The 27,282-nt window shown below is 45.1% G+C and overlaps 1 protein-coding gene across 1 annotated transcript in view; it reads right to left on the bottom strand.

The window, feature by feature from the left end:
• The window catches only part of LOC121278030 (dedicator of cytokinesis protein 2-like), a 1,199,266-nt gene that overhangs the window by 398,058 nt on the left and 773,926 nt on the right, over positions 1-27,282 (bottom strand). The window contains exon 28 of the mRNA XM_041188048.1: positions 20,841-20,939. Coding sequence (XP_041043982.1) covers positions 20,841-20,939 — 99 coding nt within the window. The remainder of the gene's footprint in view (positions 1-20,840; positions 20,940-27,282) is intronic.

Below are 27,282 nucleotides of genomic sequence, written 5' to 3'. Positions count from 1 at the left end.
ATACATAAATACGAACTAGGAGTAGGGCAGATGGCCCTTCGAGCCTGCTCTGCCATTCAATAAGATCATGGCTGAACTGATTGTAACCTCCCGCCTATCCCCAATAACCTTTCACCCCCTTGTTAACTGAAGATCCATTAGCTCTGTCTTAAAAATATTCAAAGACCTTGCTTCCACTGCCTTTTGAGGAAGAGAATGCCAAAGAGTCACGAGCCTCTGAGAGAAAAAAATTCTCCTCATCTCTGTCTTAGATGAGTGACCCCTTATTTTTAAACCGTGACCACTAATTCTAGATTTTCCCACAAGAGGAAACATCCGCCCTGTCAAGACCCTTCAGGATCTTAAAGATTTTGATCAAGTCACCTCTTGCTTTTCTAAATTCCAGTGGATACAAGCCCAACCTGTCCAAACTTTCCTCATAAGACAACCCACCCATTCCTGATATTAGCCTAGTAAACCTTCTCTGAATAGCTTCTGATGCATTTACATTCTCTCTTAAATAAGGAGATCAGTGTCCTCACCTTAAATAAGGAGACCAGTGTCCTCAACTTAAATAAGGAGACCAGTGTCCTCACCTTAAATAAGGAGACCAGTGTCCTCACCTTAAATAAGGAGACCAGTGTCCTCAACTTAAATAAGGAGACCAGTGTCCTCACCTTAAATAAGGAGACCAGTGTCCTCACCTTAAATAAGGAGACCAGTGTCCTCACCTTAAATAAGGAGACCAGTGTCCTCAACTGAAATAAGGAGACCAGTGTCCTCACCTTAAATAAGGAGACCAGTGTCCTCAACTTAAATAAGGAGACCAGTGTCCTCACCTTAAATAAGGAGACCAGTGTCCTCAACTTAAATAAGGAGACCAGTGTCCTCACCTTAAATAAGGAGACCAGTGTCCTCACCTTAAATAAGGAGACCAGATGTGGTGTCACCAGTGCCCTGTACAGCTGAAGCATAACCTCTGTACTTTTGTTTTCAATTCCCCTTACAATAAATGATAACATTTTTCCTAATTACCTGCTGTTATGGTGTAAATTTGCCAGGAACTTTTTCTTGGTGGAAACATTGAACTTTATGTACAAGACAGGAGCAGCAACTATCTATCTGTGTGCATCTAACTCTATAGCTAAAGATGAACTCTCCCCTGGCGGTTCCCCGTGCTGCTAACTCATTTGTTTACACAGATCATGTGATCTTATAACACAGGATTATTCTTAAAGCTACAGTCCAACATTTCCCAAAACTATAATTAACTACATTCCTTCCTCTTTAACTTTTCTATATATTTTTTTACTTACAAGAATATGTATCTCATGACATTATGATTTCATGACCTGTGTAAATATTGTAAGTTCAGTCTTTCAGGTAGCCTCCCGATCCATTTGGAACATTGTAGCTCCATGACTTCCAATTTCTTTTGCAGGAACCACATTCTCCGGAACCGCATTAAGATCAGGTACCTCATGAGGCACAGGCAGTTCAGTCTTCCACTTCGACAGAGATATCGGGCATGTCTATATATGGCTGAGCAACTTCAAGAAGAACCACAGGTTTCAACAATTACAGTCACATTGCAAGTGAATGGTAAACCCTTAAAAATGGAAGTAGACACAGGCCTTAAATGATCCACATACTTGTGGGTGATCTGGCCCTCTACTTCCACATGGTATGACAATGGTCCGGTCACAGAGCTTACTTTATCAGGTAACTACTTCGGTCCTCCACCGAAATTCCTTACATATACTGCTTGTCCAGCAGTAAATTTTCTCTCACGACTATGCAAATCATGCTTTTTGGTTCCCTTGATTTTTCTCCACCTTCCCCTCCAAATTGGGATTTATCAGGCTTAGTCTTATTTGAAGACAGCACCTCATCAGTAATTCTGCAACCTCTTCCAACATTTCTTCTTCTTTCTACCACAGGGTTTCGTCTGGGCTTTCTTTTTGACTTCACTGTCGGCCAGAATTCTCTCAGCTGACATCTCAACTCGTCTTAGTTCAGTAGTTGAGGTACCCATGATTCATTATCTGCTCACATCTTTCCACTTTCTTTGCGAAACCCGCTCGCTTCACCTTGAGTTCTGTCATTCAGAACAGTCTCCTTGGGTTTCTTCTGCTGTTCTTCCATGCCGTTGTTTAAGACAGTCTTCATTTCTTCAGGTTGCTGAATGGCTACACATTCCTTTTTTATCCGGTTGCAGTCCGTGGACTCTCCAGCCTCTTTCTGAAGTACTTTGCCTTGTTCCTTTTCCAACTCAGGAACTCTTTCTGCTTCCTTTTGAAATCTCACTGGCCAATAAAGGTTAATTTCCCTCAACCAATTTTGACCTAGAAGGCTTGGCCCTTCACCTTCTACCACCATCTCTGGTAGCTGTGCCAATTGGTGTCTATAATGAACAGTTACTCTAGTGATAACTTTGACCTGGATTTCATCGCCTGTGCACGTTTTCAACTTGGCAGATGTTTGTTTCAAATTTAATTGCTGATCACCTTTATTTAAATACCTGAAAGTCTGTTCTATTACAGTGGTAGAAGCACCCATGTCTACTTCCATATTTAAGGGTTTACCATTCAGATGCAACGTGACACTAATTGGCTCTGTCTTCCCAACTTTCATATTGAGTAAGGCATAAATGTCAGAATTGGTTGTTTCTGGCTCTTCTACGTACACTTCATTGGACTTTGTTTGTTGCCTGGAAGCCTGTTTTAATCTCACTTTGAAATGTTTCAACATGTGCCCTCTGTTGTGACAAAAATAACACTCCGCCTTTTTAAATTGCCAATCTTTAGGAATATGATTGACTCCACGCTGATAAAATTTAGTTTTTGAATTTGCTGCTAATCTGCTTCCTCTAAATTTTCGGTTAGCGGGGGCTGTTTCCCGCTTTGAGGCGGAGTCCCAGCTTTACGCGCCACTTTCAGCTGACCGTTCCCTCCCAACTAGGAAAATGGCGCCATTTTGCAAACCTTGAATTGCTTGTGCATCCCTTACAGTGCTCTCCATCACAAGTTTTATTTCTCACGCTTTCTTAAAATCAAGATCCACTTCAATCAGCAATCTTCAGCGAATAGCATCCTCTTGCACGCCACAGACCCAATGATCCCTGAGCATATCATTCAGGGTTTCACTGAAAGCACAATATTCTGTTACTTGTTTTAATTTCGCCACATAGTTGGCAATGTTCTCCCTCAGGGCTCAATTCCGTGAATTGAACCTGAACTTCTGCATTGTGACTGAGGGCTTGGGTTGGAAATGTTCCTCAACGAGGTCCACTAATTCACTGAAGGCCTTTAAATCTGGGGTACTGTGTGCTGTCAATCTTCAAATTAAACTATAGGTCTCGGTCCCACAAATGCTCAGGATAATCACTCTCATCTTTTCCGCCCCTGTGATTTTGTTGGCTTGAAAGTAGAACGCAAGCCAGTTGCCTGTGGCTGGTTCAAAGGGATAGATCCTGCCAAACTGTCATATCTCGGATGAGTATACATTAATTTCTTTTTAATTATCTTAGATACTCACAATCTAATGGACGAGGGACAGTACTGGATCTCAATTATCCTTATTGCCAGTTTGTTGTGTAGTTGATTTGCCATGCAAACTTTCTTGGTGGAAACATTGAACTTTATTTACAAGACAGCAGCAGCAACTATCTGTGTGCATCGAACTCAATAACTAAAGAAGACCTCTCCCTTAGAGGTTTCCCATGCTGCTAACTCATTGGTTTACACAGATCATATGATCTTACAACATAGAATTATTTATCAGAACTATAATCACTAAACCTGCATACTAGCCTTTTGTGATTCATGCACTGGGACACCCAAATCCCACTGAATCTTAGAGCTCTGCAATCTCTTATTTAGATCATATTTTTCTTGTCTCCTGTCATCTCTGTGAAATAGCATTTTTCTATGTCAGAAACGTTATATAAATACAAGCTGCTGTTGTAGTTTTTAAGATATGTGGTGATGTACACTGAAAACAAACTAAGTTTAAGCAGGCTATGTGGTGGTGTTCTCCAAGTGAGACATACAGCTCACACAAGGCTAGTGTCCTGAGACAACAGAAAGAGGTCAGCAGGCCACGTATCAGAGAGAGGATGGTTATTGTAAATTAACAATCTACTGGAGCCACGAGAATATCACTCTGGAACAAGTTAATCAATGCAAAATTTAATCTTATGCATAAGGACTCCTGTGACCTTTCCTCAGTAAATAGACAGCTTCAAAGCAGCCAATCAGAGGGAGGGGTGGGGGGTGGGTGCGATGGGGGAAGTAACAAAATGAACTAAATAAATAGCGACAGCCAAATGCTCAGCGAACAGCTACTCACCAAAGAGGATGCATCTGTTTTGCATATAAAACATTCTGTTTAGACAGCATTCAGTGATGGTTGAATTAGCTCTCTGTGTGAATGTTGCTTTGCACTTCACCAAGTCATCAACATTAGACATGACTATTCCTATTGTTGCTTGACATTCCTAATTGTCTTTCTGTTGCATGCGCGACCTGCCTGAACTCTCTGGAATTTTTTTTATTTATTTAGCTGTTTTCAGAGTTTTATTTTGTGATTGAGGTGGAAAGAAAGAAAGGCCTAGAATTAATATTGCGCCGCTCACAACCCCAGGAGGTCCAAGCATTTTACAGTCAATGAAGTATTTTCAAAGTGTAGTCACTGTTGTAATATAGGGAATACAGCATCCAATTTGCACGCAGCAAGCTCCAACAAACAGCAATGACCAAAACTTTTATTTCTGTGATATTGGTTGAGGGATAAATCATGACAGGAAATCTGGGGAAAATGGAGCTACTCTTCTTCGAATTGTACCATGTAATCTTAAAAACAGGGCCTCGGTTTTAACGTCTCATCTAAAAGACGTTGCAGCACTCACTCAGTACTGTATTAGCAGTGTAAATTATGCACTCATGGCTCTGGAGTGGGGTTTGAATACACAACTATGAATCACAGAGGTGAATGTACTAACAGAGGCATAGCTAACACCTCCACTAACTCCAGTAATAGCATCTACATCCTGTGTTGCACAAAAGACTTCCCCAAAAATGAATGTTTTTTTTAAGATAAAACATCTCACCAAGGGACTTTGATGTTGATTTTAATTAACTGTATCGTTGAAAATAACTTGAGTTGAATTGGCTGAAGACTGGCATGTGTGATGCTGGGGACCTCAAGAGGAGGCCAAGATGGATCATCCACTCAAACCCTTCAGGCTGAAGATGGTTACAAAAGCTTCAGCCTTGTCCTTTGCGCTGATGTGCTGGATTCCCTAATCATTGAGGATGGGGATGTATATATTGAGCTTCCGCCTCCCATTAGATAGTCCAGGATAGTATCGCTGGATAGTATTCAGAAGGAGCTCCATTCCCTATCTGTCAAACACTGTAAGCACTTTTAACACATCTGCTGCCATCCTGGCTGAGAACAGCTAACTCAGCACATATCAAGCCTCCAGCGTTGATATTCCTGGATTGCATGGCCCAGTCCCAACTGAACCACAACTGGATTCTCCTTTCATTATTAAAGTTGCCCATTAAACGCACACCAAACGTCACTCTCCTATTACACTGATCAATGAATGCAATCTTCAGATCCACATGATGACCTTGAATGACTTAAGCTTTGATCTTTCTTTTCTTTGATGCTATCCAAACCATTTAATGGCCTTGTAGATCAATGCCTCATCCATTACCCTCGACACATACCATCTGAAGTACAATATATGCCAGTGTAAATCTGTGCCGTGCAGTCTAATTCTTAGCAACTCAAACAAAACCAGCTTAATGGGAATTTATTTCTGCTCTAAAGACATGATATTCCCTTTGCAGTGGAGCATGATAAAATGTCTGTTTTTCTCTATAATTAATGTCTCATTAAGAAAATTACATTTCCAATAATCACACATTATAAAACTGCATGTTCCTGCAATTTTGTTAGCAGGTTGTTACAACCTTAGAAAAACACCTATTCTCATGTTGTACCTGAAAATAGAAATGACAGCCCCTCAGTAACATTTCTAAAAAAACTTCTTGGCAAAAATAAACCTTTGTAAACTTTAGTCATTTGGTAGTATAGAACTTTGATATCATGTCTCTTTTTTTAGCAATACTCAAAGTTATATACTACCAAATGACTAAAGTTTACAAAGGTTTATTTTTGCCAAGAAGTTTTTTTTAGAAATGTTACTGAGCTGTCCTGATGCGTGCTAGGTGAAAAACTTTGATATCAAGTCTCTTTTTTTTAGCAATACTCAAAGATTTTCACCTGGCACTCATCAGGACAGCTCACAAATTACCAACAGTAACAGGGGAACAACAATTTATACTGCATGAGAAGAGAGTGCTGATTGGTTGGCAAGTAAACTCTGTTTGGACTCGTTACCATCGAGAATGCAACATGGAACAGTTAACTGACAAGCTTTGTTTAAATTCAAACCGGGCAGGTCGACTCTGATTGGTCAGGATATTGCTCTGGGGTATGAACCAGGGAAAGACTGTTCCCAAAGCTTTTGTTTGGTTGAAAAAGGCGCAAAGTGTGGACATATTCCTTCTGTCTGCAAAGGGCAAGGCCCTGTGGGTGAATATATGTGGTTTCTAGCATATGTAAGTGAGCCACACTATGAGTCCGACTGACAATCTTAAATTGGTTTTCAGTGTAATTCTTAGCACAATCAGGATTGTTTAGCAGTTGCTGTCCAATCGTGGAATCACATCTAACATTGGACACTATGTTTTGAGTTTTGCAAGCATAGGCTGATCGGGTAGGGTCAGCACTTTACCTGTTGCAAACAGCCGAATGGACATGCTGTTTGATATTATCTGCCAGTCACTGGGACATACAGCCTATACATCTGGCAGCACACCAGTCAACAAAATTCATATACCGCATTGCTCATTTGTGTGATAAAAAGAACTTCTTTTTGGCTTGACGGCAGCATCATGTTAGTGGAGAATACCACTCATGTTGCCTGTTTCTCAAATTTTGGAGACGTCTTACCCTTCTAGGGTAATCTGAGGTAGACTGAGCACTTTTCAGTACTGAACGTGATGGCCTTAGGCCCATTCATGAGATTTCACGACATACAATGAGTGATGATCTGATCAGGGTAACCATTATCCCGCAGGATGGCTTTGATGCCCTATTTCAGCATCAAGCTTGCATGCTGAGCAAATGATTCAGGACCTATTTACAAGGTTGCCGATAAGGTCAATCTTATAATGTGTGGAACTTTAAAAATCCCAATGCGTATATTGACCAGTGAAGGTAGGCTTGCGGTCGACAGTAGTAGAGAATCCCCTGGCAGATTTCTCAACTTGCACGTCGAGGAACAGGAGCTTGTTTGACCACTCCATTTCAAAGGTGAGTTTGAGTGAAGGATCAAGCTCTTTAAGGTGTGTAGGGAAGTTCTTACATGCAGCTGCCGATTCAAATACAGCAAACGTATCATCTTTGTATCGGAAATATGCAAGTGGTAGGAGGTTAGGTGTCATTCCATCAAAGATTCATTTCTCGCAGAAACTGACAAAGTTGTTTGTGAGATCTGGGCCTAGAGGGGATCCCATAGCAACACCATCTATTTGGGCATACATGGTGTCATTAAAGCTGAACTCAATTCTGTGAGTTGCTGAATTCGTAAGTTTGATGAAAACTGATTCAGATATTGGTTGTGCATCTAAATTGCCATGCTATAGTGATGATATGCAAATGTGTATGGCTTCCATGACCAGTACATTGGTGAATAGGCTAAGAGTGTTGAACAAGCACATGGAAACAACATTGCTATTAATATACAAGTCCTGTAAGGAAAACTTGCTCAGAACTGGTTGGAGCAACTTTCCCAGCCATTTGACCAATTCATGTTGTGCATAACCAGTCATGGATAATATAGGGCTTAACGGCACATTACTTTTGTGTGTCTTGGGCAGCCCATACATAGGCAGACGCAGTGAGCCTTGAAGATGAATCCTATCATTAATGCGACCTACCAACTCGTTATTCTTACATAAGTCCAAGTGTTTTTGTAACTTGCATTCAAGCGGGGCTGTCCGGTCATGCTTAGCAGAAGGTCCAATGGATTTGAATGTGGACCCATCATTAAGAATCGTGTGTGTTTTGTTGATATAGTCATACTTGTTGATATAGTCACAGCTTATGGAAAAGTCATTCCCTGGTTCATTCCCCAGGGCAATGCCTTGACCAATCAGAGTCAACCTGCCCGGTTTGAATTTGAACAAAGCAGGGTAGTTAACTGTTCCATGTTACTTTCTCCATGGCAATGCCGCTACCAATCACAGACCACTTGCCAACAAATCAGCACTCTCTTCTCATGCATTATAAATTGTTGTTACTCTGTTGCAGTTGGTAATTTCTTACGAGCTAACCTGATAAATGCAAGACGAAAAGCTTTGATAATGTCTTTTTTTTGTAAACTTTCTTCTGAATCATCCCGAATCAGCATGGGCCCACAGATTAATAACGATTGAAAATTGCTGCATTGTGACCAGGTTAAGCATAATTCATGCTGCATCCTCCCACGCAATTTACAATACATGAAAGATTTAACGGGTTAAAAAAAAATTAAATTTAGTTAAATTATAAAATTACATGGAAGTAGATTTTTTAATCTCCAAAACCTTCTGTGCTTGCATGGTGCAATATTAATGTACAAACCACCAATTCATTGGTACCAAATTTCTTCTTTTGTTACTTCAGTGCAAGTGTTGACATATCATATTTTAAATAGCTAACATTTTTTCGCTAAAAGAGCCAAGAATTGAGCTTTATGTGAAACTCCAAGTGTCAGTAACTCAGGCTGGGATTTTCCACGCCCACCTGTGGTAGACATAATGGTGGGCAGGAGGGGAAAGTATCCGCGAGCCAAAAGGTCCGTTCCCTGTCAGCAGGAAAACAGGTTGTGATCGTCTGCTCCAGCCTTCAATGACGGGACGTGCTTCCTGCCCAGCCAAGTCGGGAAGGCCGTTTGAATACATTAGAATATCATGAACGTTCATTATCCAGGCAGCTCGCCGGAATCACGCCCCAATGCTGGATCAAAAGTCCACTTTGGCGTCTAGTTAGGCCAACGTGCATTTTGACCTGATGTAAATGACATGCACTTGGTGAACTGCACTTTGTGCATGACTTCGAAGTAAGTTCGCCGACTTTACATTGCACTGAGCTCGTGCCTCCACAGACTCTGGGTCAAGCTTTAGCACATCGACTTCAGGGGGCAATCTCAGGCAATGCTCCATATTCCAGGCCAGCTGGAAGGCCGGGGTAGGTTCTAATATGCCGCAGGTTAAAGGCTTGACTAGCTGCGGGGTGGGGGACAGGACAGTGGCAAGGGAAGGAGCTGAAGGGCAAAGGCTTGACTTGGAAGGGAATGGAGACAAGAAAGAGGCAAAGGAAGGGGCTGGATGGCAAAGGCCTGACTCAAAGGTTGGCTGGAGACAGGGCAGGGGCAAGGAAAGGGGCTGGAGGGCAAAGGGCTGACTCAGGGGTTAGGTGGAGACAGGACAGAGGCTAGTAAAGGGGCTGGAGGGCAAAGGGCTGACTCAGGGGTTAGGTGGAGACAGGGCAGAGGCAAGGGGAAGGGCTGGAGGGCAAAGGCTTGACTCGGGGGAGTGGATACAAGACAGAGCCAAGTGAAGGAGATGGAGGGCAAATGCTTGGCTGGGGGGAGGTTGTGGAATGTTGAATGCAGGCACATGATAGGTGGGGTGTGTTGGGGGAAGACTGGGGACAAAGGAATCTCGTGGCCAGATAGCAAAGAGAGTCAAGGGCTGCAGTCTCAAGGGAGTCCCAGGCAGAGTGGCAAGGCAGCCAATTAAAGAACTACTTAAGCAATGATTTGACCAGAAATGATTGTCCTTATCCCAGTCCAGGGAGGGGGAGGGCATGTCAGTTCATTGTTAGCAGTGCCCAGTTCATTGTATGGAGGTTGTGTTCAGCACTTCACACATGATGGTCCGGGAGGTCTCTGGCATAGTACTCTGCTGCTGATGACGCAGTCACAATCAGGAGAGGCATCTGCAGCCTGTAGATTCGGAACAGGTAGTGTAGGGGTGGGCACTCGATGGTCTTACGGCAGGGCTGGGGGGTGGGGGGGGTGGGGGAGAGGCCCCTACATGTCACGGTACAGTGGGCCTCAAGATAAGGAGGGATAAAGTCTACATGGGGCAGAGGAACATTCTCCTCAAACGGTTCACGGGGTAACACAGGGGTACCAACCACTATAACAATGGGATCCAGGATTACAGGGAGGGAAGCCTGAACGTTATGCTCCTCCAGGACGATGGGAAGGATTTCCACGGTCACATAGAGAGGGTCAAAAGTGGTCTGATGATAAAACCTGACTCAGGCTATGGTGCTGCAGAATCTGAAGTTAAAAACAATGGTGCTGGGGAGGGCTGTTGGGATTTCTGGGAGGAGTACCTCACAGTCCAGAGTGGGGGGGAGGGCTCATTCAAGGGGCACCCATTTAAATCTGTATTCTCAAATGAGGTGGAATGCATAGCTGAGATATGTTAGGAGCATCACTGTTACAACAGAGGCAATAATGAACCATCAATGTGAAAGTGCATTCGTGCAAGATTAATTCTGGTTAGTTCCAATTATCGATCTCTGTGCAGTAACCTTTCCCAACAATCAGGGTTATTCCCCTCTGTGACCGTGACTCCAAAATCAAATGGGCACCTGGACAAGCAGGAGGAGCCTTTTGGAAAAACCACATCAGAACCTCATAGCTGCCAGGTTCAGAGACAGGATTCCCAGGCCTCCTCATGCCCTCAAGGGACATCTGCCCTCATGTGTATTGCAAAGGATGTAGTTGTTCAGTCCACTGAATGAGTAACGTGTAAACTGAAACAAATGCAGGTCATCCAACTGCCTGGTTGAATCCAATTTAGATACTAAGGAGATACTAAGATGGGGCAAGGGGGTCGTTGGTGTGGGGGGGGCGCAGGGTGTTGTGTGGTTTGGTTTTGGGGAGGAAACTGTGACACTGAAAGCGTTCATTGCTGTGGCCATGATTGCATTGCATTGGCTAAATGTGCCTATACAGTAAGCAAGCCCTCAAAAGCACAGTCACTCACTAGTCAATAACAGAAAAATAACTCATTTGTACTCGCAATGCTTGTCAACAAGATGTCTCACACAGGCACTTTTTACATAGAGAGTGATGCATCACTGATACCGGGAATGAACTGAGGAGGGACACACACACTGTGATGAGATGACTTCACACAACATGCGCCAGAGGCACAAGATGTGAGATCAGCGATAAGTGGGGAGAGGGAACATGGTGTGACCCCTGATAGACACAGCACAACTCAGCAAACAGAGGAAGCATACACAAGAGGAGATGTGGAATGGATGCAACTATATTTACATAGGTGGAAAGTATATACATGTGGTGAACACCCATGCCACCAGTGTGCTCCTACTATTTCTTGATCTTTCTAATCCTACCACTATGTCTTGATACTTCCCCGACATCCACAGCGGAGATGGAGGCAGCCTGCTGATCTCTATGCTCTATTGTCTCTGATGACATTGGCGGGCATCCTCTGGAGGGACAAGACTTGGTGGGTCCCAGCCGGCTTTGGGTCTCCTGTTTTGGAGCAGGTGCAACCTTTTCAGTCTGTGGAGCTGGACGTGATGGGGTCACAGGCAGTGGGGATTGGGATCAGCTGGATTCTCCTGGAGTCACTTGGACAGATGGCCCTGGCATGTCCAGCTGCTGGTCCTTGTCCCTATGAGTGCCCTGGCAGCCCCTTGAGGAGAAAGGGCAACTGGAGTGAGCTTGAGGTGCCCAACTACCCTCTCGAGTAGCCACTGATGAATGCCAATGCCTACAGCGATGGAGTGCAGCTCTTGGAGCAGTTCAGAGCCTAAGTCCTGGACTGAGGTTTCCATGGCAGCTGCCATTCTACCAGCGTTAACCTCGGTGTGCTGGCATGTCGGCGCTATCACCTCACTTGGGACTCTTCCATCATACGTTGCAGTCTGTGGAATGCATCTGACAGCCGTGCAGTGGCTGCCGCTGCAGCTCCAACATCTGCATTAAGACCGAGTCCATAGGCTTATCATCTGACTTGGACTCAGCAGAATCCTGGGACAGGATTTTACGGCAGCACCACAGGGTGTCTCGCAACACCCTCCCCCCGCCCCACGGCGGATGCGGCAAGCCGTTTAACGCTCCATTCAGTTCAGCGGGACCGTGATATCTCACCGAGCGGGAGGGGCCTTTTAATCCTGGCTCTGGCCTCCAGCAGTCCTCCGAGTGCTGGTGACTCTGGATATTCCAGCCACCGCCTGCTGTGGACCAGAATCTGCACCGTGGCTCTGAACTGGCTCTAGAGCTAAGTCCCTCCGAGGTGTGTGTCACTGCACTGGTGGAGGGTGGGGGGGGTGGGGGGCGGGGTGGTGTTGAGCGCTGCCACAGATCTTTCATTATTGTGTCCTCAGGGTTCTCAGTCGAGGAGTGGAGGGGGATGGGTCTCGGTGTGCCTGTGCTGTCAGGCGGAGGTGCCTATGAAAGAGTTTCGAGATAGTTGGTGCATAGTAGCAAAGCACAGACTTCATATTCCACTCAGTCTCGCTGTCTGAAGGATGAGCTGGTGCTGGGTCCTCACCTGAACGTGTGCTGCTAGTCTCACCATCACCTCTGGAACAGCCCTGGTCCTCTCTGGCCAGGTGTATTGCTCGCTCCTCGTACTGGGTGAGCGTCCTGATCTCTGGCATTCCCCCAGCAGTCCAGGGCCTCGCCCTTTTATTATGGGCGAGTTTGGTCTGTGTAAAGGCAGGTGGACAGAGTGTGAGCAGGAAGCATGTCAAGGCAGATGATAAGGGATGCCTGCCTTGTGCGTGAGTGGATCCGTGCACTGTATGAGGACAAGAGCTGCACAGAACGAGCCCAAATGGTGATGTCCCTTGTGCTGGTCGAGTGTGCGGAGTGTCACCCTGAGAATGTCCGAGGGACTTGTGAGAACGTGAGCTGAGAGGGATGAGAAGGGTGACTTACCCAGGCTGGGTGGATGAGATCATTCATCCGTTTGAGGTACTGTTCTCCCCCGGGTGCAGTAAGCACTCACTGTCATAGACACCTCTTCCCAGGGTGGGTTGGTGACCTTGGTGAACCTCCTCTGTCCATCACAAGGGTAGAGGAGGGCACCTCAATGGCACCCAGAAGGTGACCTAGTGACGCGTCACTAAATTTGGCGGCAGCGCGCTGCTTTGGTTTGGGGGCCATGTGAAGCAGTCCTGGGCTGCAGACACTGAGGAAGCTGTGCGCTGACGGGCTTTAAATGTGGTGCCCGGAGCGAGGTTCTGCTGAGGTCACGGCAGCGCGGGCGAATCAGAGGCCGCCCACCGACGATGCGACGTGTTATGTGCCGATGCATATTTAATGAGATGAGATGTGGACAATCGGGCGCGAGAACCTGCCATTGTGGCCGGTGAGGAGAATGCCGCTTTTCCCACCCGTCACCGCACTTGGTCCACGGATGGGAAAATCCCACCCTCAGTACTGCACTGTGCCATTTGAAAGCCACAGGCCGCAGGCCATAGCTGCTTCATCAATGACATTCCTTCCATCATAAGGTCAGAAGTGGGGATGTTCGCTGATGAACTGCACAATGTTCAGCACCATTCGTGACTCCTCAGATACTGAAGCAGCCCATGTCCAAATGCAGCAAGACCTGGACAATATCCAGGCTTGGCCTGACAAGTGGCAAGTAACATTCACGCAACACAAGTGCCAGGCAATGACCATCTCCAACAAGAGAGAATCTAATCATCGCCTCCTGATGTTCAATGGCATTACCATCGCTGAATCCCCCACTGTCAACATCCTGGGAGTTACCATTGACCAGAAACTGAACTGGACTAGCCATATAAATGCTGTGGTTACAAAAGCAGGTCCCCAAAGCCTGTTGACCATCTACATGGCAGGAGTGTGATGGAATACTCCCCACTTGCCTGGATGAGTGCAGCTCCCATAACACTCAAGAAGCTTGACACCATCCAGGACAAAGCAGCCCACTTGATTGGCACCCCATCCACAAACATTCACTCCCTCCACCACTGACACACAGTAGCAGCAGTGTGTACCATCTACAAAATGCACTGCAGGAGTTCACCAAGGCTCCTTCGATAGCACTTTTCAAACCCACAACCGCTACCACCTAGAAAGAGAAGGGCAGCAGATAGATGGTAATACCACCACTCACCATCCTGACTTGGAAATATATCATCGTTCCTTCACTGTTGTGTCAAAATCCCTAACAGCACTGTGGGTGTACCTACACCACATGGACTGCAGCAATTCAAGAAGGCAGCTCACTGCCACCGTCTCAAGGGCAATTAGGGAAGGGCAATAAATGTTGACCCAGCCAGTGAAGCCCACATCCCGTGAATGAATAAAAAAAAATGGGCTCTTGCTAGTCCTTTTCAATGGTAACCCAGAGAAGAGACAGTGAATGTTAGCAGTCCAGTTTTCAAAAACAACATCAACAGCATTCAATATAACATATTCAAATGTCCCCAATGGCTTCAAAGGATCATTATCAAGCAACATTTGATAATGAACTACATAAGAAGTATTAGAAGTCCAATAGTTAGTTAAAGATGTCAGTTTTAAGGAGCATTTTAAAGAGGTCATACTTCTTAGCAATAGAATATTACTTGGAACTGCGCTTTCAGATAGGAGGTTTCACATCAAACACAAACACAGACGACTTTTCTCTGAATAGCCTACGGGTGTAAAACAACTACATAATCTGAAGATTGATCCTGGCTTTATCCATTACATTAAGAAAGAAAGAAGGAACTTGCATCAATATTGCATCTTTCATAACCTCGGGAAGTTCCAAAGCACTTTACAGCCAATGAAATAGTTTTTCAAGCAAGATCACTTATCTAGTGGCAGTGATGTGGCAACCAATTCGTGCACAGCAAGGTTCCACAAACAGCAATGTGATAATGGCCAGATAATGTTGTGATAATTTAGTGATGTTGGTTCCCCAGATAAATACACGAGGCAACACCAGAGGGAGCTCTCCTGCTGTTCTTCAAAATAGCACCATGGGATCGGAGAGGGAAATCGGGGTCTTGTTGTAGAGACAGCTCTTCCGAGGCTATAGCCCCCCTACAGTACTGCAGAGGGGGTGCCAGTCAGGATGATGTACCCATGAATCTCAAGTGGGATTCGAACCCATCACGTTCTGACTTGGAGGCAAGAGTGTCACACGCCGAGCCATGACTCAGTGAACAAGGAACAGTTGGCAAAATTTAGAGATATCACCAAAAAAAAATGCAATTATTTATATTTCATCACCTGCCACAGTGGGATTTGAACCCATGTTCCCCCGAAGTATTGGCCTGGGCTCCTGGATTACTAGCTCAGTGATGTTACCACTACACCAGCATCACCCCTTAAATGCTTCAGAACCGCTAGTGGGGCCTATCCACCAGAAGTAAAAGAGTGACATTTTACAATGGCCAAGCATGAAATGAAAGCTTCTCTCATTACATTTTCACTTGATGTCATTCCTCATAAGCTGTGGATCGAGACTATTTTCATGGTTTATGTCCAGGGTTTAAGAGGAGGAAATGAAATTTTAGTGCATATTGCAAAATTGTTCTTTCTTTTCCACTTTTTAATGATGTTCGGGTCCTTTGCAGGGAGGAACGGACTTATGATTTATCTGCGGTTTGGAGGCTAAATATGAAGATATATAGGCAATGAAATGTGACAAAGTTCAGGGAATGGAAAAGCTGAGCGGATGTCTAAATCTGTCACATGAAGTGATTAAAAGTTTTGAGGGGACAACAGAAAAAAACCATTGAAGGAAAGCAGGATTGTCTCTTTATATATACAGCATGAACGGAATTTGCAAAAGGAAGTCATCAATTTTTCGTTCGATATATGAATAGACAGTCAAAATGAAAGGCCTATGTAAATGATTTCAATACGTTCATTCCTCAGTGCAGCCGATTTAAAGGGCAAGTGTTATTCATCTGGGCTGCCTCACATATATTGCAGGAACACTCGACTGAATTTTACCCACCCCCTTCCCCCTCTGCCCAAACCCACCAAGGGATGGCAGGGGAAGGATGGTTGTGTAAAATTGAGCGTCAGGCCGGTGGCACTGTACCGTTTGCCTACCCGCACCCCCCTCCCATGCCCGTGGGAATTTTACCATTGGTGGGAAAGGCGTGGGTGGTCCACAGCCCGTGGGTCAATTGGGATCTGAAGTGGCTAATTAATGGTAAAATCCCTACAGCCGGAGAGGACGATACCTGGTCTCCCAGCTACCAGGTAAAACCTGGCGAGCCTTGGTGCCTGCCTTGGGGGTGTGTGGGGGGGGGGAGGGGGGTGGGGGCTGAGGGTGTCCTTCCCTGATGGGCATCTTGTGCCCATCGGAGGCTCCCAAAGGTGTGAATCCTGCTATCCCATGATATCGCTCCCCCACCACCCCCCCCCCCCCCCCCCACCACCCCACCCTTGCTTTTTCTAACCACGTACCCCATGCCCCTCCCCTGGGCCTGTCAGTTTGGCCCCTTACATCCCAGCTGAATGTCTTCTTCCCAGCCTTTCCTCCATCCCGGCAGTGCCCACTGCTCTGGGTGGCACTGCTGGGGCATGAGAGTTGCCGGGCCTCCGGGTTGGTTGGCAGCTCTCTTGAGACAGGGCTTCCTCTTTGTGAGAGCTGGGCTTCCCTCCTCAAGCCAATTCAAAGACTATCAGCCATTTAACGGCTGTGGGGCTTGCCAGACAAGCGAAGCCGGAATCGCTCCTGACTCATATGCGAAGGGATGGAGCCATTGCCCCCAGTGTAAAATTCAGCCCATTATTACTGCAGTTAGCGATTCAGCTCCTTGAGCCTGTTCTGCCAATCAGATAGATCGCAGCTGACCTGTGCCACAACTTTATTTACCTACCACAGCTCCAAGTCTCTCGATATCCTCTCCCAGCAAAAAAAAAAAAATCTATCACTCTTGGTCTGTGAAATTTCAAATGACTCTGCACCCACAGCCAACTGGGGGAAGGTGGAGGTCAGGAGGGGGCATGGGGAATAGCACCAGATTTCCACTGCTCTTTGTGTGGAAAATGCGTGCCTAGGTCATTCCTAAATGGTCCAACTCTCATTTTAAGATTATGACCCTTTATTCTGCATTTCCAACAGGGGAAACAGTTGCACTGCATCTGCTAAAAACAGGAATTGTATGGGGCCTTGGTTTCACATCTTACCTGAATGAATGACTGCGCCTGTGACAGTGCAGCATTCTCTCTGTGTTGCACTGAAGGATTAGCCAGAATAATGTGCTCAAGCCTCTGGAGCTCGGTTTGAACCCATAACCTTGATGACTGCACTTTTCTGACTGGCATATCTACCCCGTGATTGTTGAGTAGCTGCTGGCTGGCCTCTCTTGGGATGTAAAAGCAGTGGTAATCTCTGGACAATCAGGCGTGTTCAATCATTCTAGACTAGCTGCTGAAAAGGGCCACCATAAAACAAGGGGGAGCAAATTTGGAACAAAGGCTTAGAACAAAGATTAGCCTGCCAGAAATAGGTCCACAAAGTCTATGGGGAAAATCAGCAATCACTGCTGCTGGTGAAAAGAAGCCCATTAAAAGAAGATTAACTATTAAACCTGCACAGTGAAATAGGTTTATTATGTAGGATGCAATAAAATGTGAATACTTTGCAGAGAATGAAGCACCAATGTATTGAGTGGATAAGGAGTTGGGCAATAAATGTTGGCCTAGCCAGCCACATCACATTCCATGAACAAATAAAAAAAAATGTATAGTCTGCTTATTAAACAAAATAAAAACACATAAAACTTATAATCTAATGTCCATAAGGGAAGCACACTGATTGTGAAAGCGTTTGCTTGCTGTGTGGTTCAGTGCTGGGTTAGTTGAACTCAATGGTCGTTGGGCATTAATATTGGCTACAGTGATCCTAGATTAGGCAGGGGGGTATATCAGCAAAGGTTTCCACTCCCAACAGGAATACTGGTTTCTGCCCTGCACTTAGTACAGTGGAACTGGTGACAAGCTCTTAATTTTGCTATGGCCAATAGATAGAGGAAGTCCCCCTAGATGCCTGTAAATAGTTTATAAATAGAGGCAGGGAATATAAAAACAGAGAGATCAGGCTAGAATTTAGGCATCCTAACCTTCATTAATTGGGGCTGTAGAGTACAAAAACAAGGAGGTTATTTTAAACTTGTATAAAACACTGGTTCAGCCTCAGTTGGAATATTGTGTCCAGTTCTGGTTGCCATACTTTAAGAAGGATGTGAAGGCATTACAGAAAGTGCAGAAAATAGTCACAAAAAAGGTTCCAAGGATGAGGAACTTTAGTTACAGAGATGGACTGGAGAAGCTGGGACTGTTTTCTTTGGAGAAGAGAAGATTGAGTGGAGATTTGACCGAGGTGTTCAAAATCATGAAGGGGTCTGGATGGAGTAGATAGAGAGAAACTTTTCCCATTGTTGGAGGGACCCAGAATGAGGGGGTACAGACTGATGGTAATCGGCAAAAGAAGCAATGTAGATATGAGGAGAAACTTATTCACACAGCGGATGGTTAAGATCTGGAATGCACCGCCAGGGAGTGTGATGCAGGCAGTTTCAATGGGGGCAATAAGGAGTGAATTGGATTATTATCTGGAAAGGAAGAATGTGCAGGGTTACGGTCAGAAGGTGGTGGAATGACATGAAGTGTGTTGCTCCTTCTGAGAGCTGGTGGAGACATGACGGGCCGAATAGCCTCCTTCTGTACTGTAATGATTCTGTGAACTTTATAAATTGTTGGTTAGGCCTCAATGGAGTATTGTGGACAATTCTGGCATCACAGTTCAGGAACGATGTAAAGGCTTTAGGCATGGCATAGAGTAGATTTACCAGCATGTTACCAGGGATGAGGGACTTCGGTTATGAGGAACATTTGGAAAAGGTTAGGACTGCTCTCCTCAGGCTAAGTTTTCCTGGACCACTGAGGTGGGCTTGGAACTGTGGGGAGCCAAGTCGGAATGGCTCCCCTATGTTTTCCTGCAGGTGGGGAGCTTTCTCATAGGGTGGGGACCCGGACCACCCCATGGGGGCAGGCAGCCAATTAGGCTGATTACGGACCCAATTAGGTCTGATTTTGTGGGAATGCTGGCATTTTCCCTCTGGCAGATGGGATGCCATCTTAATGGCTGGTGGCAGGGGAAGAAAGCCTGGCACGCAAGGTCCAAACAATTCACTCCGAGGAATTTTGCCTCTGCTCTGAACTGCCCGATGACTTTGCTCCTCAGAATTTGAGCTTACACGCCTCCAAGGGTGTCTCCATTTTTGGGGTTCACGAAAGGAGATTTGATAGGGGGTATTCAAAATCATTGCCAGAAGTTCCAGAGGGGAGATTTGGACAAATATTTCCAGCCAGGGTTGTCGTGACCTACCTGAAAAGGTGGCAGAAGCTGCTTCTATAAATCATTTCAAAAGGAATTTGGACAGGTAGTTGAGGATGAAAAACTTTTATAAACACAGGGATGAAGAGATGACTATGTGGGGGGTAGGATTTGCAAGTTTACAGATGACACAAAGATTGGCCGGGTGGTTAACAGTGAGGTTGATGTCTTGGGCTACAGGAAGATATAGACGGGATGGTCAAATGGGCAGATAAGTGGCAGATGGAATTTAACCCTGAAAAGTGTGAGGTGATACACTTTGGAAGGAATAATTTGACAAGGAAATATTCAATGAGTGGCATGACACTAGGAAGTTCTGAGGAACAAAGGGACCTTGGCGTGTGTGTCCATAGATCTCTGAAGGTAGAGGGGCATGTTAGTGGGGTGGTGAAAAAGGCACATGGGACACTTGCCTTTATCAATCAAGGCATAGATTACAAAAGTAGGGAGGTCATGTTGGAGTTGTACAGACGACAGCTGGAGAACTGTGTGCAATTCTGGTTGCCACATTATTGGAAGGATGTGATTGTACTGGAGGGGGTGCAGAGGAGATTCACCAGGATGTTGCCTGGGATGAAACATTTAAGTTATGAAGAGAGGCTGGATAGACTTGGGTTGTTTTCGTTGGAGCAGAGAAGACTGAGGGGCGACCTGATCGAGGTGTACAAGATTATGAGGGGCATGGACAGGGTGGATAGGGAGCAGCTGTTCCCCTTAGTTGAAGGTCAGTCACGAGGGGACACAAGTTCAAGGTGAGGGGCAGGAGGTTTAGGGGGGATGTGAGGGAAAATTTTTTTACCCAGAGGGTGGTGATGGTTTGGAATGCGCTGCCTGGGAGGGTGGTGGAGGCGGGTTGCCTCACATCCTTTAAAAAGTACCTGGATGAGCACTTGGCACGTCATAACATTCAAGGCTATGGGCCAAGTGCTGGTAAATGGGATTAGGTAGGTAGGTCAGGTGTTTCTCACGTGCTGGTGCAGACTTGATAGGCCGAAGGAACTCTTCTGCACTGTGTGATTCGGTGAGAACTAACTATGGTTCCTCTTTCAAAGAGCCAGCACGGGCATGAAGAACTGAATGGCCTTCTCGTGTGCTGTAGCTTTCTATGATTCTATCCAGTGACATCTGCTGGAAGGGCTTGAAAAGAGTTCTGCAAGCTTGCCTCAGCCCATCCACTCACTGCTGTTAGAAACCTGCTGACATTCATCGTCTCAGCTCCCAGATGAAGAATGGACAGTTGGACAAGATGACACAAGGGCTTCTCAGACTTTTTAGCTGCAAATTGAGGCAGTGATGTAGGGGAAAAAAAACAGGTGAAACAGGTGAAAGAAAACTCAAAGAAAATTTGTTGAAGTCACTTACCATGAGGTCTTGACGTGTCTGGAAGGCATTGATGTAGTTGGTGTAATGAGAGTACTCCATCTGGCTGAGGATAGCTGTCATACAGGCTACAAAATTACTCTAGACAAGGAAAGAAATATGGAAAATGAGTTGTGAAGGAGCCATCATCTTCAAAACATAGGCACTAATAGACTTCTTACAGAAAACAGCATTTTTTTTAGATGTAGTTAGGAGTGATTTGACATGCGGTGAGTAGAACATGCTTGGGATGAACAGGTGACTTTGCACCTACTCTTCAAAGCTGTCCAGTTCTGGGGAGTCTTGTCTTGCGTCATGTTTCAGACTCGTTGGTCAAGATTGATTGCTATAATTGGTCAATACCTCCATCATTGTTTTTTGGGTTGCCTACCAGGATGGTAAAAGGTGAACGAGGTGGATCGTTCTGTTTTTGTTTTCCAGCATCCTCAGTTTTTTGTTTTTATGTATGTATTTGGATCTTAATCTTTTTCATCTAGCATCTCCTCTGTTCTGATGCATCAAGCTCATCCATAAACTGGGACAAAATGAATCAATCAACCAATAAGTTAATACTTTGACTACAAGAACAGGACAACGAGGGATTGACAATAAATGTTGACCTAGCCAGCGACATCCACATCCCATGAACGAATAATCTTAAAAAAGGTGCTGAGTAATTCATCTCCTGACTCCCCAAGGCATGTCAACAAAGCACACGTCAGGAATTTCTCCATTTGCCTGGACAAATCTAACAACACTCCAGAAGTTCAACACCATCCAGGACAAAGCAGCCCGCTTGAGCAACATCCCATCCAGCAACTTAAACATTCACTCCCCCCGACTACTGACACACAGTGGCAGCAGTGTGCACCATCTACAAGATGCACTGCAGCAATTCACCAAAGCTCCTTCGACAGCACCTTCCAAACCCACGACCTCTACCGCCCGGAAGGACAAGGGCAGCACATACATGGGAACACCACCACCTGCAAGTTCCCCTCCAAGCCACACTCCATCCTGACTTGGAAATATGTCAATGTTCCTTCACTGTCGCAGGGTCAAAATCATGGCATTCCCTTCCTAACAGCAGCGTGGGTGTATCTGAATAGATGGACCGAAGCAAGGGCAATTAGGGCAATAAAAATGCTGGCCTTGCCAGTGACGCCCACATTCTATGAACAATTTTTTTTTAAATTGGGTAATTTGGTATATTCTTTCAAAGTGCCAATCCAATCATTTTCAGATTACTGCCCCAATATCTACCTGAACAGATGGTCAAGATTTTGTTTGATAACGATCCTTGCAAAACACCTTTATACTATGATAGCGGCAGTAAATAAATCGAAGCAGTAGCTGTGAAATCGGGCTCTAAGCAGCTAAATTTCATGGACTATCAAAGGGATCTCTCCTGAAGGGACAAAAAGAACCTGAAGAATCTTGAAATGATTTTCTTTTTTGCATCTTAATTCCCTTGAGGAAGGAATAATGTACTTTTGCGCTTCAAGGAACTTTTCTTTAAGATCACAGCTGGGTGTTTCTTGTTCACATTTAATGATTGTCATTCAGTGCAGTCCCTGTGTTTGACTGCTGTCTACAGGCCAGGTCAAGGTGGAGCAGCCAGTGCCGTTAAACTGACCTTTCTACCTGCTGCAGGCAACCATACAGCCCACTTCTGCAACGGGTTAAAAGATTTCCCTTAGCCAAGCACCATCAAGCTGAAAGTTACAAATGAAAAGATTTTGAATTGTCTGATCATTAGGGCTGCGCATAAAGCATTCTGGCTCTGGAGTTCTCATACAATTCTTTGTGACCTCGCCCCCTCTGATTGCCTCTGTAGGACAGGCAACAAAGAAATCAAATACCGATTGATTCAATTGAATTCACGCACCATTGATGTCAATGATCCCCACTCCGTCAGCTAATAAAAGGCATTACACAGCAAATGCATTGACAAGGATCATCAGACATTTATAAATAAGAAAGGCCACTCATCCAATCCAGCATGCTGCTGCAATTGGATAGGATTGGTATTGGTTACACATTGGACAGCTCTTTCAAAGTGCCAGCGCAGTCATGATGGGCCATGTAGTCTCTTCCTGTATGGTAAGATTCTACTGTTCCCTCAATATAACAACAAATTGCCTCTTGTGCTGACTATCTCTTCTTCTTCTCAGGCAGTCTCTTGGAATCAAGGATGACCTGCTTCCAATCCGCTTCAATGGGTTCCGAGATGGCTGATAAGTCCAACGGTTTACAGACTCTGCCACCTGTGGAGCAGCCGATGTTTGAAAGGTTGGGTAGACGGGTTGGTTCGCAGGTTGGTGTGCTCCCTCCATGACTCAACTTCACCCCTGCAGGTCCCCAATGAAGTCTCTCAATGTGTTTGGTGCCTTTCTGGGTGACCCTTCTCCATTTCAGTTGGTCAAAAGCCATGAGAAAGCGGAGATGTTTGACCTCTTCAGGAATGCTTTGAGGGCCTCCCCAAAGCATTTCCACTGCACCCCTGGGAGTCTCCTGCCATGACTAAGCTCTGAGTAGGAAGCTGCTTCGGGAGTCTAGTGTCAGGCGACATGTCCCACCAGCGGACCTGGTTTTGAGCGATTAACACTTTGAAGCTGGGCATATTGGCTTGGGAGAGAACCTGCTGTTGGATCGCCTTTCTTGACACTGGATTAGGAGGACCTTAAGAAGGCAATGCTGGTGGTACTTCCCCAGTGCTTTGAGGGACCCACTGTAGGTTGTCCAAGTCTGTGAAGCATGTACGAGCATGGGGATCACTGCTGCCCAGTAAACCTTGGCCTTAGTCTCAGGTTTGAGATACTGGTCCTCAAATACTCTTTTCCTCAATTAGCCGAAGGCTGAGCTGGCGCACTGGGGCAATGGTGAATTTTGTCGTGCATGTCTGCCTTTATTGAGAGGCAGCTGTCAAGATACATAAAACCTGCTGTCCCTTCCACATCCTCATTCTTCTCATGCGCAGAACATTTAAACGCCAATCTCAAATTTAGCCTTCACTATTTTAAGCTCATGTCTGTGGAGTTAATTATCAAGCTGCAAAACAATTACACCACAGAAGCAGGCCATTCAGCCCAATAGATCCATCCTGGTGTTTGTACTCCACACGAAGCTTCTTCTTGCACCCCACCACAAACCTTCCTCACCACATCCCAGCAGCACATCTTTCTATCTTTTTCTTCCTCATTTGATTAAATAATTTCTCTTTAAATGCACCCATGCTATTCATCTCAACTATTGCATATGGTAGCGCGTTCCACATTCTAACAATTCTCAGGACAAAGGCGTTTCTCCTGGATTCCCTGTTGCATTTATTAGTGAGTGCCTGAAGGCCCCTAGTTCTAGTCAGCTCACAGGCAAAAACATAATCTCTGCATCTACCCTATTAAACCTCTCCATTGCCATTGAGATTTACCTCCCCATAAATTCACATAAGTGTTCCCCAATGGCCATAGCTTTCTGAGGTGAGTGAGTTCCAGATTCCACTAGCTGTTCTGTTAAGATGTGCTTCCTGAATTCACTCTGATTGGCCTAACTCTAGTGTTCTTGTTCTGACCTGCCCCAACAGAGGAAAAAATTCCCCTGTGTCTCCTCTATAGATTACTTTTTTCATTTTAAACACCTTGGTTATATCACACCTCAACCTTCCAAACTGCATTGAATACAAGACACATATAGGCAGCCTGTCCTCAGTACTGCCCTGAGCCCTTGTATGATTCAGGTGAATCTGTATTGCATCCCTTGGGTGGCCATCATATTCCACACTTATGTACATTTCCCTGACATTGAGGAGACGATTTTTCAAATCTGGATGGTCCCCAGAGAGCCAAAAGATATGCTGATAGGGCGAGACGAAGCTAGGTTGGGGGAGGCTTATGTGTAGTATAAACTCCAGCATGGACCAGTTGGGCTGAATGGCCTGTTTCTGTGCTGTATATTCTGTGCAACTCTAAGTAAAACCAAAACGGCACAGCATATTCCCTTGCAATGTGTTGGTTACCAATGCTGACACCACTCAGTCCAATCTCCTCCATCCCTATATCAATGAGATACTAAATTGTTCTTTGTGAAGTTTTTTTTTATTAGCCAATAAATCAGAGTTCAGAGCTACTAAGAGTGCTTATTTTATAGTCACTGCCATCTTTTCTTATTAAATTCATTTTGAAAGCCGGTTCAGACCTTTGTTGAAATGATGCAGTGTGGTAAAGGTGGTGGTGGGGGTGGGGTGGGTGATGGTGAAACTGCTCTGCACGCTTAGCTTTAATAGCTTCAAGTGAAAATACAATCCATCAGCACTGGAGAAGCAGCAGCATCCTTTAATCCTTGGAGCATTAATATGGCGAGGAGCCTGGCACTGATTTTGGAAACAACTGCGGTGCACTCAAAGCTAAAGGCATAATTTCAGCAATCAATGGTTCCAACACAATTTCCACTGTGTGGGTCCCTTAAAGGATTAATGTTGTCTCATTCCACATTTATGTTAAGTAAGAGAAAAATGATGGGAAATGTTTCTTGTGCCCTATAAGATGTTAAACTTGGGCATTAGATAAAAACTTGCATTTCTATAGTGCCTTTCACAGCCACTTGATATCTCAATGCACAGTGACAGCAGCGTGTCCCAACTACAAGATGCATGACAGGAATTCACCAAGGCTCCTTAGACAGCACCTTCTGAACCCACAACCACTAACATCTAGAAGGGCAAGGGCAGCAGACTCATGGGAACACCACCACCTGGAAGTTCCCCTCCAAGCTACTCACCATCCTGACTGGGAAATATATTGCCATTCCTTTACTGTCACTGGGTCAAAATCCTGGAACCCCCCCTCCCTAACAGCGCTGTGGATGTACCTACAACACATGGACTGCAGCAGTTCAAGGAGGCAGCTTAGCACCACCTTCTCAAGTGCAAGCAGGTATGGGTAATAAATGCCGGCTCAAACAGCGACACCTACATCCCGTGAATGAATAAAAAAAAAGCTTTGCAGCAAATAAAGCACCTTTGAAGTATAGTCATTTTTGTCATTTAAGAGAAAAGACAGCAGATTGCACAAAGAAAGCTCCCACAAACAGCAATGAGATAATCATATAATCATGGAATAATACAGAAGGAGACAATATAGCCCATCATGGTTCTTATGTTTACTCCTACACTCCTCTATATCCTAACCATACCTTTCTTCTTCAAGTATTTACCCAGTTTCCTTTTGAAAGCTGCTATTGAATCTGTATTCATTGCCCTAACAGGCAGTGTATTCTAAATCATAACACAACCCCCACTCCCCCCCACACCCCAACCCCTTGTTGCATAAAAACACTTCTCCTTACATCACCTCTGCTTATCGCCAGTTAATCTATTTCAGTGACTGTGAGGGATAGGTTTTTGCCAGAAGTTCTCCGTTTTTCTTAAAAAGAGTGGTTGTGGAGTCTTTCACATGCAACTAAAAAGGCAGACAGGGTCCTTATTAAAATTTAAGGCCTCACCCTAAATTCAGCACCTTCGAAAGCATGGTATTCTCCTAAGAGGGTTCTGGCACTTGAACTGGAACTTGAACTCACAACCTTCTGATTCAGAGCCAAGACCGCTAATGACTGGGCCACACCTGATACCACAAGTTATATGGAAATATCCTTTACACTAAAAAGTGAATGGTTCTGGAGTACAGTAATGTATACTAGTGCTGCTAGACTGGGAAAAGCAAGGTGCTGTCCACCTCCTGATGTTGGGCAAAAACGGATGAAGATTGACGGCGATGGTCATTCTGAAGGTTTAATGTTGACGGAGAGTAAGGTCTTAGCTCTCCTTCCACCTGCCTCTCCCACCACCAACCCCCCCACCCCCCCCGTCCCCCACCTAGCTGCCTCAGTTTTCTTTTCCGCTGTATCCGCAGGCTTGTAAAGTCTAAGTTTTATCACCATGTCATGATTCACTGCATCTCTCTAATAATCTCTTCAGCCGTAATGTTAGACTGTACTGTGCACCTTGGACCTTCGCTTCGGTACTTTCAGAAGAACGATAAACAGCAGTCACTCTGTTCAAAAGCAAAGGCGAGAAGAGGGAATTTTTTTTTGAGGAAATTGTGAGATTGTTAAAATTTTAAGATTTTAGAGGTCATGCTCATTATTATTAGCAAGCATCCTCGATCAGGGCAAAAACACAATTACGAGCACACATACAAACTAGGAGCAGGAGCAGGCCACTCGGCCCTCTAAGCCTGCTCCACTTTTCAATAAGGTCACGGCTGATCTGATTGTAATCTCCCACCTGCCCCCGATGACCTTTCACCCCCTTGTTAATCAAGAATCTATTTAGCTCTGCCTTAAAAATATTCAAAGATTCTGCTCCCACCGCCTCTTGAGGAAGAGTTCCAAAGGCTCACCACCCGCTGAGAAAAAAAAAGTTTCTCCTCGTCTCTGTCTTAAGTGGGTG

The sequence above is a fragment of the Carcharodon carcharias genome, chromosome 1 (assembly GCF_017639515.1).
Source record: "Carcharodon carcharias isolate sCarCar2 chromosome 1, sCarCar2.pri, whole genome shotgun sequence".
NCBI lineage: Eukaryota > Metazoa > Chordata > Chondrichthyes > Lamniformes > Lamnidae > Carcharodon > Carcharodon carcharias.
The sequence above is the reverse complement of the archived record's forward strand: the minus strand, read 5'-3'. Positions and strand labels throughout refer to the sequence as shown.